At 43.4% G+C, this 15,272-nt stretch overlaps 1 protein-coding gene across 1 annotated transcript in view; it reads right to left on the minus strand.

Annotated features, from left to right (window-relative positions):
* Positions 1–2,707: 2,707 nt before the first annotated feature.
* LOC126484660 (transcription factor SOX-9-like) overlaps positions 2,708–15,272 on the minus strand; it is a 176,051-nt gene continuing 163,486 nt past the window's right edge. Inside the window, exon 5 of the mRNA XM_050108251.1 lies at positions 2,708–3,150. Coding sequence (XP_049964208.1) covers positions 2,708–3,150 — 443 coding nt within the window. The remainder of the gene's footprint in view (positions 3,151–15,272) is intronic.

The following is a 15,272-nucleotide window of genomic DNA, read 5'->3' on the forward strand; positions in this document are numbered from 1 at the left end:
TCAACGTCTCCCATAGTCTGTTGGCGGGTACCTTATCATATACTTTCTCTGGGTCAATCAATTAACATGCCCCTCCAGTCCCACCTTTCTACGTTTTTCACGTATTAGTTTCAGTGTGAAGATGTCGTCTATTACCCATCTTCCTGCTCGGAATTCTGCTTGCTATTCTTGCTGATTGTGACTTGTTTCTTTCTGTAGCAGATCTTTCAATATATTCGAGTACAGTCGTCCAACGAAAGCGATCACTGCCAATAACCCAAAAATTATGTGGGTCATTGTGACACTTTCTTATGCACCCATCTTAGTAAACGTGTTTTCCATTCCCATGGGACATCTTCTCCATTTAACAATATTTTAAACAGTATCCTCAGCACCTCCAACAGTTTCTATGGACCAGACTTCACCAGCTCTGAATATATTGATCTATATCCTTGTGCGTTCTTCATCTCACAGCTCCTCACAGCCTGTTGAAGAAGTTTTATGTCTAAACGCCATGGTCCTCACATCCTCATCTCAGAACTACGTGAAAATTCAGGACGATGTCCCTGCAACAAATCCTTAAAATACGTTGTCCATTAACCATAACTAATATTATTATTATGCAATTTGTCACTAGTTCACACTCGCATCGACTTGATTGTTCTCCATGCCTCAGTATTACGAGCCCCACCAATCATTCTCTCTACATCTCTAGAATCAATAATCAGAGTCGTTCTCTGAACGGCTCAAAGATGCTGACCAAAAGGGCCTGGAGACGTGTGTGATGTCTTGTGAATGATAACTGGTTTCAATTCAGACAGGAATTGGTGTTTACAATGGGAATTTGGAGACGGGTACCTTGCGAAAGGCCATTGTTCAGAGGAAGACATAAGGTTGCATGTCTGCAGTGGGCCAACCAACGGAGAAAGACGGCTGACTATGGTCACGTAAATTGATATTTTAGTTGCAGTATACTTCGTTTTGTGAAGTGCATAATTTTACATGTATTTGTATGAGTTGCCTGACTGTCAGTTACTGGTATTGTAGTCATAGGATACTTTGATGTAGCTTCACCTCTTTTCAACTGATGCAAATCATCGAGTGTACCGATGATCTTATAAGGAGTTTAACCCACAGTGCCACGAGAGTGTAGATCAGACCAAAATTGGTTTTGTGACTTTTTTTCCAAAACTTAGGATCACTCATTTAGGTTAACGTGAACACTAGTCATGATGTTCATTTCAACATACTCATTAACCAACTGTTGGCCCTTCTACTTTTTCTAGATAAGTATGCTGTGCGCTGTCTTCCAAGATGACAGACAACTGCCATGTTCGCAGTACTCCTACGCATACAGTCTTTGTTTTAATAACTCTACAACATCGAATCATACTTTGACTGGACCACTAAATCACCTGGTGTTAATCCAATTGCAAATTTGTGTTACACTTGGAACAGTGGCTGAATTGCGGCAATCTTCACCCTCGTAACCTGTTAGCTCTACGCAAACTGATCACCAACTGAAACTGTCAGCTGATGAAAAATGAAAGTAATGTGTTATATGATCCGAGTTTGTCAATACAGCGGCGGCTTCCCCTTCTAACAACCCTACCACAACAAAGGTCAAAATTTAATAATGATTGTGGTGTTGCTCACGCTGCTAAATACTGCATTTTCGGGCAACAACAAAGTTATTATGTGGCAGGTGTCATTAGAGCACAGTTAATAAAGTCATTTCATGTAATAATGAATAAACTAGGCACTCATCTTTTCGTGTTTCCCACGCTGGTCTCGTTGTAAAATCATGGCTCAATCGTCGAAAATCTAGGTGGTGATGATTCTAAGCTCGAATGCAAAGAGGCCTAGGTTTTATTCTGCTATTTTCAAAAGTTTTATAGATGTGTTTCACAAACCATTCTTGAAGATTAAACCTTTGAAAGTTAGCACAATGGTGATGTAAAAAATAATCAGCACTCCGAATTTAAGATACACTTCCTTTTTATTGCTTTTGTTGCAATATCGCGTAACACACAAAACATTACTTCACAATACAAAACATACTTGAAAACATCTTCCTCACTGTTAAAGTTTACATTTTATAAGCTGACGACAATATGCGTCTTTCCAACATGACGTCCAAGGCTTGACTTTTTCAAGGTCCTACTCTCTAACAACTAATAACCGCTTACGCGCTCAAAAATCAGAGTTACAAGTACGTCAAAGATCATAGTGACAAAAGAAAGAACACAGATAAGAATAATATCATTGCAACATAAACATATCGATGTATCAAAGTATCTCTACATTAATGAAATCAAATCTGAATGTTGTCTCACAAACATGTTAACTACTTTACAGAAATACAGTAGAGTATTGCTGGTATCGAGAGATTCAGGTGAGCTGCCGTAATGGTTACGTAATTCAAGTACCATTACACACTAGAGCGCAAAACAGGTCTCTAGGCCCAATTTTTGCCTTCTGTTCGCTCATGCGAAGGAAAACATCCACGAATCTGACAGAACTGCAGCGGTTTAGTCCCCATGTCGACAAGCAGAAAATGTTCGATACGCTATTTGTAACGCGCACGTTCGGCCCGGTAACTCCATTCCCAGTTGGATGTCTGCTGAAAACACAGCATCGTCTCCGGGCGAATGAGTCGTAGCGAACGAGACGGAGAGACAGAGGAGGCGAGGAGAATGAGGAGCAGACACGGACGTGCAGGCAGGGGTTAAGCGAGTACTGCGGGCCTCAGAGTTTTATCCTCGAATCGTGTCTGCACGGACGCGCCGACGATGCCCCGCGCTGCTCTCAGCCGGTGAGGGGCGGCCGTGCGTAGGGGTGAGTGGGGGTGCTGCGAGCTTCTAGCCGCTCCATCTGGCGGGCAAACAGCCGCCGGGCTGCGGGCTGCGGGCGGGGGTGGGGGTGGGGGTGGGGGATTACAGGCGTGGCTTTTAATATGAGACCCGCCGCGAGGGGCGGGGGTGGACGGGGGCGGGAAGCAGCACAAAGCGGCAGAGACGCCGGCGCCATATCCGCCCCGTAGTAAACCCAGCCCGGCACTCGTCGGTTCGCTGCGTCTCCGCTCCGCGATCCGGCGGCGCTGCTCCTGCAGCCTCTGCCTGCGTCGACAGCGCGTCTTGGGAAGGGCGACGACTTTCAAAGGACCGACGTCTCGTGGGGGAGGAAAAGAAAATGAGAGCAACACGATATTTCCTTGTACATTTTTGCTGTATATTTTCGTGGCACACAAACGAAATAAGGAAAATACACATTTGTAGAATGGATTCTGGAGAGGAGATATTCGTTTCACGTTAGGGTTGAGGGACAAGAAATAAAAACTTTGAAGTCTGCCAATGACACTGCACTCCTTTCAGAGACGGCAAAGGATTTGGAGGAGTAGTTGAACGGAAATGGATCCTCTTCTGTAAAGATAGAGAAAACATCAACATAAATAAAATCAGGGTAATGGAATATTTCGTAACAAAAGCCAGTGACTTTGAAAGTCCATCAGAGAGGCTGGGAATGGACCTTGGCCGCTAGGCGGAGCTGCTTCAACTGTCAACTCCAGCACAGCCCTGCCTGTGCGCCAGACACTACTTCACAGGTCAACCAGAGTTCGCGGCCGCCCTGTAAGTTCCATCCCCCCACCCCACCCATTCCCACTACCCCTCTCCAGCGACAGGGGACATAGACTGCTACTTGGCAACGTCAGTTAGCACCAGAAGCCAGCAAAGAAACTTGATCAGAAAGAAGACAAAGCAGAACTGAAGAATAACGGATAAACATGCAACCGGAAATTGAGGAATAACTGCAACTTTTTCACTCCATACAACAGAAGAAAAGAAGGAATATCAATGGCCGCGCGGGATTAGCCGAGTGGTCAAAGGCGCTGCAGTCATGGACTGTGCGGCTGGTCCCGGCGGAGGTTCGAGTCCTCCCTCGCGCATGGGTGTGTGTGTTTGTCCTTAGGATAATTTAGGTTAAGTAGTGTGTAAGCTCAGGGACTGATGACCTTAGCAGTTAAGTTCCATAAGATTTCACACACACGTTTGAACATTTTGAATATCAATGAAGTTCAATTGTAATCATCGTCGTCGTCTTCGTCGTCGTTTTCATCGTCACGGGCCTCAGTGGTAACTTGCTTCACTATAACCTCAATGTCGTGACACAACTGTTGGCTCTTGGTCTCCATTTTTCGCTACGCCTCAGGTTCCGTCTCTGCGGATTACTCATCGGACTTTGTTTATATGTAGTGCAATCTCTACCTGCCCGTTTACTCGTTGTTTGACTTTTATGCTCGCTCTCGGCGATTTGACAGACCGGTCGGTGGCTCCTCATCATCATCAGGGTTCTGCCAAAAGGCAGGTTTTCACATGGTAGTTCTCCAGGCTGTCCGGTCTTCCGCCATCATCTTCAGGTCTGCATAATTTCCTCTTCCCTTTATGTCGCCTATCACCTTGTATCTCCTTCTTCCTCTCAGTCTTCTACCACAAACCAATCCTTCCAAAGCATCTGCTAGCAAGCACTCCCTTCTCAATGAATGTCCCAACCAGTTCTTTTTCCTTCCTCTTACAACCTTCAGTAGACATCTTCTCCCACCAACCCTTTCCAATACTCTTTCATTACTCACTCTTTCCATCCAGCTTATTCTCTCCGTTCTCCACCACATCCACATCTCAAATACTTCTAGCCATTGTTCATCCTCTCGTCTCAGCGTCCATGTTTCTGCCCCATATAGTACCACACTCCAGACAAAACATTTGCCAAGCCTTTTCCTTAGTCCTTCATCTAATTTGCCACATATGAGTCTCCTCTTTCTGTTGAATGCCTCCTTCGCTATGGCAATTCGAGTTTTCACCTCCTGGTGACATCTCAAGTCTTCAGTTATTGTGCTTCCAAGATATTTAAATGCATTTACTTGGCTAATGGTACACTGTCCTATTTTAATATTGGACAGTCTGCGTCTTGTACTGATGACCATACTCTTTGTTTTTCTGTGTTTATTTGCATCCCATATTCCACACAAGCTTCATTCAGATCTTTCAGCATGTTATTCACTGTCCGCTCACTTTCTGCCACTAATACCTGTCATCAGCAAATCGTATACATTCTATTCTCTTTCCACCAATGCATATTCCTCTTTTCTCATCTAAGCCTTTCGTAGTAATCTCTTCAAGGTATACGTTAAACAACAGTGGGGAAAGGCAACAACTTTGTCTAACACCTCGTCCAATGCTGCTTCCTTCTGACATTTCATTTCCTATCCTTATTCTTACTTTCTGGTGTAAATATAGATTCTGTATCAGTCGTCTCTCTTTCCAATCTACTGTTTTCCTCTTCAAAATATCCATCAGCTTGTTCCACTGAGCTCTGTCAAAAGCCTTTTCTAACTCTATAAAAACAGCAAAGATATCTTTCCCCCGTAGTTCTTAACAGGCCAATAGCATCTCTTGTTCCTCTTCTAAATCCGAACTGCTCCTCTGCAATGCCTCTATCCAGCTTGCCATATAGCCTTCCATTCAAAAAATCCTCATCTGGTTTTATTCAAGTCGTTTCCAATACTCGGTCTCGTTCAAGGTGGGATGTAGTCGAACTATATCAGGTGATGCTGAGGCTTTCGACGCCACTTGTTGACTATATGCCTGTTGCCTTCTGTTTCGGGGATTTCGACGATTTTCCTTAGGCTTCGCCAGAACGAGTGACGGACATTGTCTGAGGTTCACCCTCCATTCCTGGCGACGGATTGGAGGTTAACCCTGGGCCAGAGATTATATGTACGTATCACACCAAAGTCTGGCAGGTAATTACCGCTGTGGTTCTTCCCTTGCAACCTGCAACGGTCATTCACTGCAGCACGGAATCAAAGCTCCGTTTTCCTTGAAGATTTCCTTATTGCAGCATCATGTTTGTGGATTCTAAGGCTTCACTGAACAAGTGGACGTGCTAGCTCTTTTGCACAGCAAGAGCTTCACTGTCGGCGAATTTTTTTATTGCGTGGTCGATCTCACACAGCGCGTGCTCTACTACGGACGTCTTCTCCACTCATCCCAGCCTGCATAAAAAAAAAAGTTGAAATGGCTCTGAGCACTATTGGGCTTACCTCCTGTGGTCATCAGTCCCCTAGAATTTAGAACTACTTAAACCTAACCAACCTAAGGACATCACACACATCCACGCCCGAGTCAGGATTCGAAGCTGCGGCCGTAGCGGTCGCGCAGTTCCAGACTGTAGCGCCTAGAACCGCTCGGCCACCCTGGCCGGCCCCTGAATGCCCAGTTATGATCCTTGAGCCTAGTGTTAATGGTCCATCCAGTCATCCTTTCGTAGACTTTTCCGCTCGTCCAGGTATGTGGTGTATTCCTGACAGTGGAAGTGGGTCCCCTTTCTCCTTTGTTGATCTCAGTCACTTTTTAATCTTCTTGGTTGGTTTTTAAATCGTCTTTACACCGTGTTTGTACCATAAACGGCTAATTCTGTTCGTCACCCTGGCGATGTATGGCAGAAAAGCTGTAGGCGACATTTCTTCGATGGACGTAATAATTGGCTGAGCGTTAAATTGCGTAACATTTCTTGTGCAATTTGTGGATTACCCATTACTCCTCAGAACGATTTCCAGGTGATTTTATCTAGCGTCCGAACAGCTGCGGTGCATGTGTTCGTCTTGCAGGCGTTACGAGCGTATTGATCAATGCCCTCTTGTGGCTCAGGTGGTGAACTGACGGTCTGTGTAGGTGTGTGTTGCTTTTCGATACACGCTGTGTCCTAAGTTCTCACCATTCTTCGTAACCAGCAGAGGTAGAAATTTGTTGGTCCTTTTCTACGTCCATAGTAAATTTTATTGTTTACTGGCAGAAAGGTGTTCAGGTGTCCTCACCATGGCTACACTCGAAGGAGGTGTCGTCGATGTACCTCCACGACGCCTTTCTTTCGAAATGTTTCATGAAGACGCCTTCCACCTGTTCGTGTAAATCGCCCTTCCACATGAAGTAGCTCTTGATAATACATGCATGCAAGAGCTTGATGATGTCGTGCGAGAAAATGGAACCTATATGTTCCAGAGCATCACCAACTGGTACTTTGGTAAATAAACAAACAAGTGTGAGTATTGCTAATGGGCGGCAAAACAACTGATGACGTTCGAAGTAGAGACGATATAAAATCCAGACTGCCAATACCACGAAAAAATTTTCATAAAAATAGAAATTTTTAACATCAGACGTAAATTAATGTGTTGCGAAGTCGTCTGTGAAGGTAATTTTTGAGTATATCCTTGTGTGGAAGAGAAATGTGTACGATGGGGAATTCAGACAAGAACAAGGTAGAAGCCTTGGAATGTGGTGCTACGGAAGAATGCTGGAGATTAGATGGGTAGATTGAGTATCTAACGAGTAGGTTCTAAATCGAATTGTGGAAAAAAGAAATTTATAGCAGTACCTGACAACAAGAGAAGTTCGGTTGCCAGGACACTTTCTAAGGCATGAAATAATGGTCGATTTTATTATGGAGTGAAATGTGGAGGGGAGGGAGAGGGAGGTGGAGACCAAGGAACAAATACAGTTAGAGATTCAAATGAGCGTAGCTTGCAGTAGTTATTCAGAGATGAGGAAGCTTGCACAGGGTAGACTAACCTGAAGAGGCGCTCCAAACCAGTCCTTAGACTGGAGACCATAACAACAACTTTGCAGACCTCGTGTGATACTTACATAACAAAGATTTTAAATTTCTGCTGAACCTAGAGTCACTTTCGTAATTTTAGGAGACTTGCTTCTTTCATCTGAGAAACAGTGATTAAAATTTTTCAGAAGTGTTCCTTTTTAAAATTTACGTAGGTGGGACGAGTTGTACTGTGACACCCTGAAACATTTTTGAATATAGTTCTCCTGCTCATGATGCGTTTTGATGACGTTCTACATACATTAAGAGCTGGCTAATCAATTTTTTATTAGTAAAAATGGCAGTGTACTCCTGAAAATGATTCTTATTGATTACTAACATCTAGCTCCGTAGATGTTTTGCAGCCAACATACTCTAAATGAATTGCAACATTCCTCATATTAAACCTAATCTACATTGACATTCGATCCACTGCATTGCCTCCTCCTAAAGGCAACACACAACTAAAGAAGTATCTCTTGTCTCGACGACACAAGTTTACTTGGAGAGTAAAGTTAACTTCCCGGTAGAGAGTAATTCAGCAGCTCAAAAATCCCCATATGCAATGAACTTTTACTCTGTGATATCTTGTAATGTCTTCAAACGACGTATATCGCGAAATTTGTGTCATCGAGATCTGATATTCTGGCGCTAAAAACTAGCATAATGGTTCAAATGGCTCTAAGCACTATGGGACTAAACATCTGAGGTCATCAGTCCCCTAGACTTAGAACTACTTAAACCTAATTAACCTAAGGACATCACACACATCCATGCCCGAGGCAGGATTCGAACCTGCGACCGTATCAGCCGCGTGAAATTAGCACAATTAAAATAAAACAAATAAAGTTAATGCATGTATCTTCGTTATTAATAAAGTTGCAAGAACGATTTGCTGTTTATTAATTTCTAGATTACTGGATGCCAAGACGTCAACAACAGTTCTGGTTAGCCAAATTATGCAATAAATTGCAGAGAATCGTCAAATTTGCAATATTAATTTCCGTTGTTGCTTGGCCACTAGTTTCGAGCTTAAGCTCATAATCGAATTATCCTAAAAAACAGAAAACTAACAGTAAGCACTTTGTACATTACGAAACTGTGTACAAAGATAATTGATGGCAATTGGTTCATACCAATAAGCTACGCAGTAATATACATTACGACAGACAGATGATTGCTCACTGCAGTTACACAGCTCTTTAGTATAAAGCAGTACAGGGCTAAACTTCCTTCACCTAACCGTGTTATCGACGTGTGGGAGATATGAGGAAGAGCAGGATAGGGGGCGCTTATTGCACTGCGCCGTCTAGGACAGCTTTATTTTTTAAAAAAATTTCCGGTTTTTCAGTTTTTACACAGTAGTTGACCGAACATGTCGAAACGAGCATTCTAAAACATATTTCAAATGGAAGCAGATACCTTTACAAGTAGGTATTTGAGTTACAATTTGTACCGGAAGTAAAAAAGCATCTGTACGTTGTCATGCCAGCGCCTTACTCGGCATATCGATGAAAAATGTTGAACTCCTTGATGAATCCAGTAATACAAAACTAAATTTTCAGAAAGCCAGCAAGCAGAATCATAGACAAACTTAAATATTTACTTTTTATGACTTGGTAAGATATGAAGGTCCAACATGAATAAAAGAACACAGTCAGACACAAAACCATTACGTAAAAGTAAGACATAAAATAATGGTAAAGCCACAAACTTAAATATAAACCGTTAGATAGTATCTGAAATAAAAGACGACTTAGCGCAACACGGCAAGTTACGGAAATCCAACATGAATAAAACCACAGTCAGGTATAAAACATTACATAAAAATAAGATATGAAACATCGGTAAAACCAAGCAGTCAGGTATAAAACCGTTACTTAGCAACAGACATAAAACAGAGGTAAATCTACCTTTAAAATCATAGTAACGAAGTCTTATACTCACAAGAAAGAGCATATATTCATAAACGTTGTAAATTATTGTACGTAAACATAAGGTTTTTTCACACTGTGGAACCTCATCGTTTTTCGCCGGCCGGTGTGGCCGTGCGGTTCTTGGCGCTTCAATCTGGAACCGCGAGACCGCTACGGTCGCAGGTTCGAATCCTGCCTCGGGCATGGATGTTTGTGATGTCCTTAGGTTAGTTAGGTTTAAGTAGTTCTAAGTTCTAGGGGACCGATGACCTCAGATGTTAAGTCCCATAGTGCTCAGAGCCATTTGAACCAACCTCATCCTTTTTCTTCTTAAAAATGAGCGTAGAGAAGAAATGACTAATAAAACACGAAAATATCAATGTAAAATATATTTCCAACAGAATTTTAAAATAGTGTTCCTCTCTTAAACATAGCTTCATGGATATGAAAACTGACGGCGCCAAATATGATAAAACCAAAATTCTACATGATATCGAGCATGACCCCAAAATACGCCACTCTTACATTTAGTTACATAGCTTCAGGAAAAACTGATAATTTTCTGTTTTGGCAAGCCTAGTAATAGGCAGGTAAATTAGGACAACCAAGTAAACTAATGTTTCATGAGCCTCTCGCCATGTTCGTGTTATCATTTTGTTTTTGGGGCCCCTATCCCGCTATCGCAGTTAAGAGGTTAATATGCGAGTAACTCCTTCAGCGACTGTAAAATCTTAGTTGGGCTGGAAACGTTTCGCTTCCTTTAAAGCATATTCAGTACTCAGTAGTTTGGCCCCTACATTATTTCCATACGTTCTTACATACACAGGCATTCGGTTATTAGCAAACTGGACTGCACTGAGTTCGTATATTTTTCTGTTGCGTGTTTTTGAACATACAAGTTCACCTCCTATTCTTTGTGTACATATTTTGACGTGAAATAATAGTATTGTCCAGGTGCGAGTATGACTCGCTCTGTGAGGATCCCGCACAGTCTTTCCTTACGTATACAGACAGTTGATCCACTCTGGGGGTCGAGAGTCTCTGCCATTTGCCTGTTATCGAGATTGATGCTGACAAGATATTGGCCCCGCGAATTACAAGACTTTCGAGAATATTTCGATTTTAAGTTTGAAGTCGGATAAAAAACGACGAAATAAATATTTTTTCGTGTGACGTAATTAAAAATTAACAATTTTCAGATTATTTTTACTTGCGATGTGAAAACTTGCTTCTTGCGAAATTTTGTCTTTTTAGGTCAATGAAGTATCAGTAGGTTTTAACGAGTGAGTTTGGGAGTATCAATGCAAAGGATGAGCCAGACAGTAGCTGATTTTACTTCATTACATGAGCTTTCAAACGGTAACTTCATTTTTCCATTACGGCCAAGCCACGGCCGGCAGTGTTAGCTGCCTGTAAATTCTTTCGTCCCACGGTCTAGTAACAGGACGTCAGCACCGAGAAAGGGCACCTTGTTCACGCGCCTCTCTCGTGTGCTGACGAGGTAACGCCGCCCCAGGCGTCGCTTGGCAGGCAACGCTCTGGAAAGTTCCTGCTGCTCTCATCTATTACTTTCCCCTCTTTGGGGAAGTGTGAGGGGGAGTTTGTAGCCTTTCGGCTTTTACTCCCCTGTGTACTTGTGTGTGTGATTATTTCTGTACTTTTTGGTGTCTGTGAAATGTGATGATTGTTCTGCCTGAGGTTTGGCGAGATAATTGTAGTAATTTGGGTAGGAGCATGATTTGGGAATGGATATTGGGGAAAGTTCCATGCCGCTCCTGCGGGTTTCTCAGTCCCGACCAATCAGGGCGGAGGAAGCCGCGTGGTGCGTCGAATGTACCCAGCCGCCCGTCCCCGGGACCACACTCTTTTATTCTTGCTCACCCGCGGTCGGATGCGCGCCCTGTAGCAGTGTAGACCTTCCCGATTCTCCCGGTGCTGCAGCACTGTGGACTTAGTTTTGGCAGACAACAACTTTCGTTAGCTTCGCGAACTATGTTTTGCCAAACTTTATGCTCTGGCTCACCCTCCCCTCCCTAGGCCTGTGACCCCTTTCTAACATGCTTTCGCCAATAAATGGCCTTTATCTAAAAATTATCCTATTCATTCCACAATGCCCACCGCCTCCCCTTACGCCCACCCAGTACATCAATGTATGTGAAATAAATGACTGTATCTTTGCTTACGTTGTCTGAAAGCTTAACTTTTTTACATGACCAAAGGACCATAGACTTTAGTATGTAAAAAGAATTTTAACTTGATACATCTACCCATTCCTGAGGAAAAGAGATCTTAATAGACGGACGGACAGGAAGACTGTTGGATAAGAAACGCCAATTTTTTTTCATGTGATAGAGCTACAAATCAACTTTAGTGTAAAACCTTTCTTCTTGCCAAATGATTTTAGTCCAACGGGAAGCACCCTATAGGTTTTGATGAGTAAGTTTGCGAGTATCGAAGTATGTGAGATAAATGGCTTTATCTTTTCATTGCGTTGATATACAAGCTTCCATTTATTATACTGTCAAGGGAACATACATCTTAGTATAAGACATAAATTTCAATTTGATTTGTCCACCGATTCCTGAGAAATGTCGAGATCTTAATAGACAGAAGGACGGACAGGTAGACGGAAGAGAAGGTGATCCCGTAAGTGTGCCGTTTTTACCGATTGCGTTATGGAGCACTAAAAAAGTCCAAACGAGAAAATATTGTATATTAGTTCAGTTCAGTGTGTTAAGAATCGAATGCCTGTGTGTAACAGAACGACTGAAAATAATGCAAGAGTGGAAGTCTGTAGTGCACAATTCTGACCGTGGCCTCACTATTTGTAGAGTACAGCCTTTCTTCGCCCCGGCTGCCTTTTAGCCCTGGGGAAGAGCCGGAGCACTCATTTGATAGGCTGGTCCCGACGGAGGTTCGAGTCCTCCCTCGGGCGTGGATGTGTGTGTTTGTCCTTATGATAATTTACGTTAAGTAGTGTGTAAGCTTAGGGACTGACGACCTTAGCAGTTGTCCCATAACACTTCACACATTTGCCGGCCGGAGTGACCGTGCGGTTCTAGGCGCTACAGTTTGGAGCCGAGCAACCGCTACGGTCGCAGGTTCGAATCCTGCTTCGGGCATGGATGTGTGTGATGTCCTTAGGTTAGTTATGTTTAATTAGTTCTAAGTTCTAGGCGACTGATGACCTCAGAAGTTAAGCCGCATAGTGCTCAGAGCCATTTGAACCAACTTCACACATTTGAACATTTGAACTCATTTGATAGCAGACTGAGTGGACCTGGGGACATCCTGGAGGGAGTGGAAACAGGAAAATTCGCAGCTCCTATCTGGGGTTGAACCTGGGACCTACTCCCTAGACGACCGCGGCGACGCATAGAAATAGTGTAGGAGCCTAAATACCGACCATTGAAGATTCTTTAAATAATTCGAAACTCGCCTCTTCCAAATTAAACTTTTCGAAGTCGCAAAGGATAGAATAACTTCAATGTTGTTAATTGATTCAGACGTGTATAATAGGTCAAAAATTCTTTGAGGTGAAAGCCGCTAGCTCTGTATACATAAGGTGATTCAGCTGCCCTACCGATAATTTTTATGCAACCCACAACGCCTACAGAAACCGTAAATGGCATTTTCATTTTCTCTCGCTCCCTACATACGAGTAGTTAGTCCTGCAGAAAAGAATCAAGACCATTTTATAGGAAATTTGATCTAGTTAAATTTTGTTTTCGCTGGAGACCACAGTCTTCAAATTATTCAAGGAAAACCCGTTTGTCGGTAAATTTTGTACGTTTTTCTTGAACAATTCGAAAACAGTGGCCTTTACTAATCCCAGAACAAAATTTAACTACTTCAGATTTTTAAAAAAAGGTCCTGTCCATTTTTTTCTGTAGGACTAATTGTTTGTATGTAGCGAGTGAGAGAACATGAAAGCCACGTGGGTTAGCCGCGCGGTCTGAGGCGTCTTGTCACGTTTCGCGCGGCGGGCCCCGTCGGAGGTTCGAGTCCTCCGTCGGGAATGGGTGTGTGTATTGTCCTTAGTGGTTAAGCTTAGGGACCGAAGACCCGAGCAGTTTGGTCCCATAAGACCTTACCACAAATTTCCAAAGAGAAAACGAAAATCTTGTGCGTTGTATTTGAAGGGGTTACGGGTTGCAGAAAACCCTTGGGTAGGGGCAGCTGAGTCACCCTATATTTACTCGACAACGAGTGATGACGTATGAACTAGAACATAATATTTTCATTACTGTACATAATTAAAACTAAAACGTGTTGCCATTTTGTATAATATTAACGAAGAATTACTGACTCTTGTTCCTCTACGTGAGAACTTAAAAAGGATTGATAGAGGGAATGGAAATGGACCTAAGAAGTGCAGTAAGAACATTTCATAAAGGCGAAAGCGTCAAGCAGCTACTCAACAGACTCCGGTTGCAGACACTGCAAGAGAGGCTTCGTGCATCGCCATGTAATTTACTGCTGAGATTTCTAGAATGCATGTTCTTAGAGAATGAGTAGATGGTTTTCTACTAGAGGTTGGTAAAATGAGAGAGATTTGAGCTCACGTGGGTTGAATGGCAGTCATCCGTTAGTTCAGATGTAGCAGCAGCAATAAGAGAACCGTCACACAAACGAAGCGCAAACCTTGCGCTGTCACTAACGTCATCTATAATGCAACGCTGTCTGAAGCGATGTAGCACAATACACCTATGCGTCATCAGGCTAGGAGCGGAAAGCAGATATCCCGAGTCCCTTTGCAATGCCGCCAGCGCTAAGTCCCGTCTTCCCACCGCGAGTGAAGCGAGTCTAACGCGCTATTCGGTCCAGCCGAGCAATTAACGTGGCCGCCTTTAATCACCGAATGTAAATTTTTAGTGGCGCCAGTGCAGCCGCTCGCGGATTCCGCGGGGCGCCGCTTTTAACGCCGGTCTGTCTCAATCTCGTTACCGCACATCCCCCTCCCTCGGCAAATCCGCACTAGCTCATTTCGGTATTCATGGGAAAATTCCTTTTTAATCAGCGGCCACGGATTACAAAGAGGCGAGCAAGTTTGCGCACGCTCCTCAGTAATTTCTGCGTCCGCAATTTCCCATCATTAATCCCGTCCCATGCTGATGGTAGCAGGCTTCTAGGTGATCTCGACGGCCATTTCTCTGCGGAGGTCAATGGGCAAGAGCGGGAACTATTTTCTGCAAACATGACTCAGCGGAAAGTAACGGAAAATGTTCCAGACTAGAGCAAACGTGAAAACTTCTCGTGTTATTGAGGCAGGTAACTTTACGCACAATCAGTGAATGCACATACTCATGTACCTTTAAATACACTACTGGCCATTAAAATTGCTACACCACGAACATGACGTGCTACAGGTGCGAAATTAAACCGACAGGAAGAAGATGCTGTGATATGCAAATAATTAGCTTTTCAGAGCATTCACACAAGGTTGGCGCCGGTGGCGACACCTACAACGTGCTGACATGAGGAAAGTTTCCAACCGATTTCTCATACACAAACAGCAGTTGACCGGCGTTGTAAGGAGGAGAAATGCGTATCATCACGTTTCCGACTTTGATAAAGGTCGGATTGTAGCCTATCGCGATTGCGGTTTATCGTATCGCGTCATTGCTGCTCGCGTTGGTCGAGATGCAATGACTGTTAGCAGAATATAGAATCGGTGGGTTCGGGAGGGTAATACGGAACGCCGTGCTCGATTCCAACGGCCTC

Source organism: Schistocerca serialis, chromosome 6 (genome assembly GCF_023864345.2).
Source record: "Schistocerca serialis cubense isolate TAMUIC-IGC-003099 chromosome 6, iqSchSeri2.2, whole genome shotgun sequence".
NCBI classification, from domain to species: domain Eukaryota; kingdom Metazoa; phylum Arthropoda; class Insecta; order Orthoptera; family Acrididae; genus Schistocerca; species Schistocerca serialis.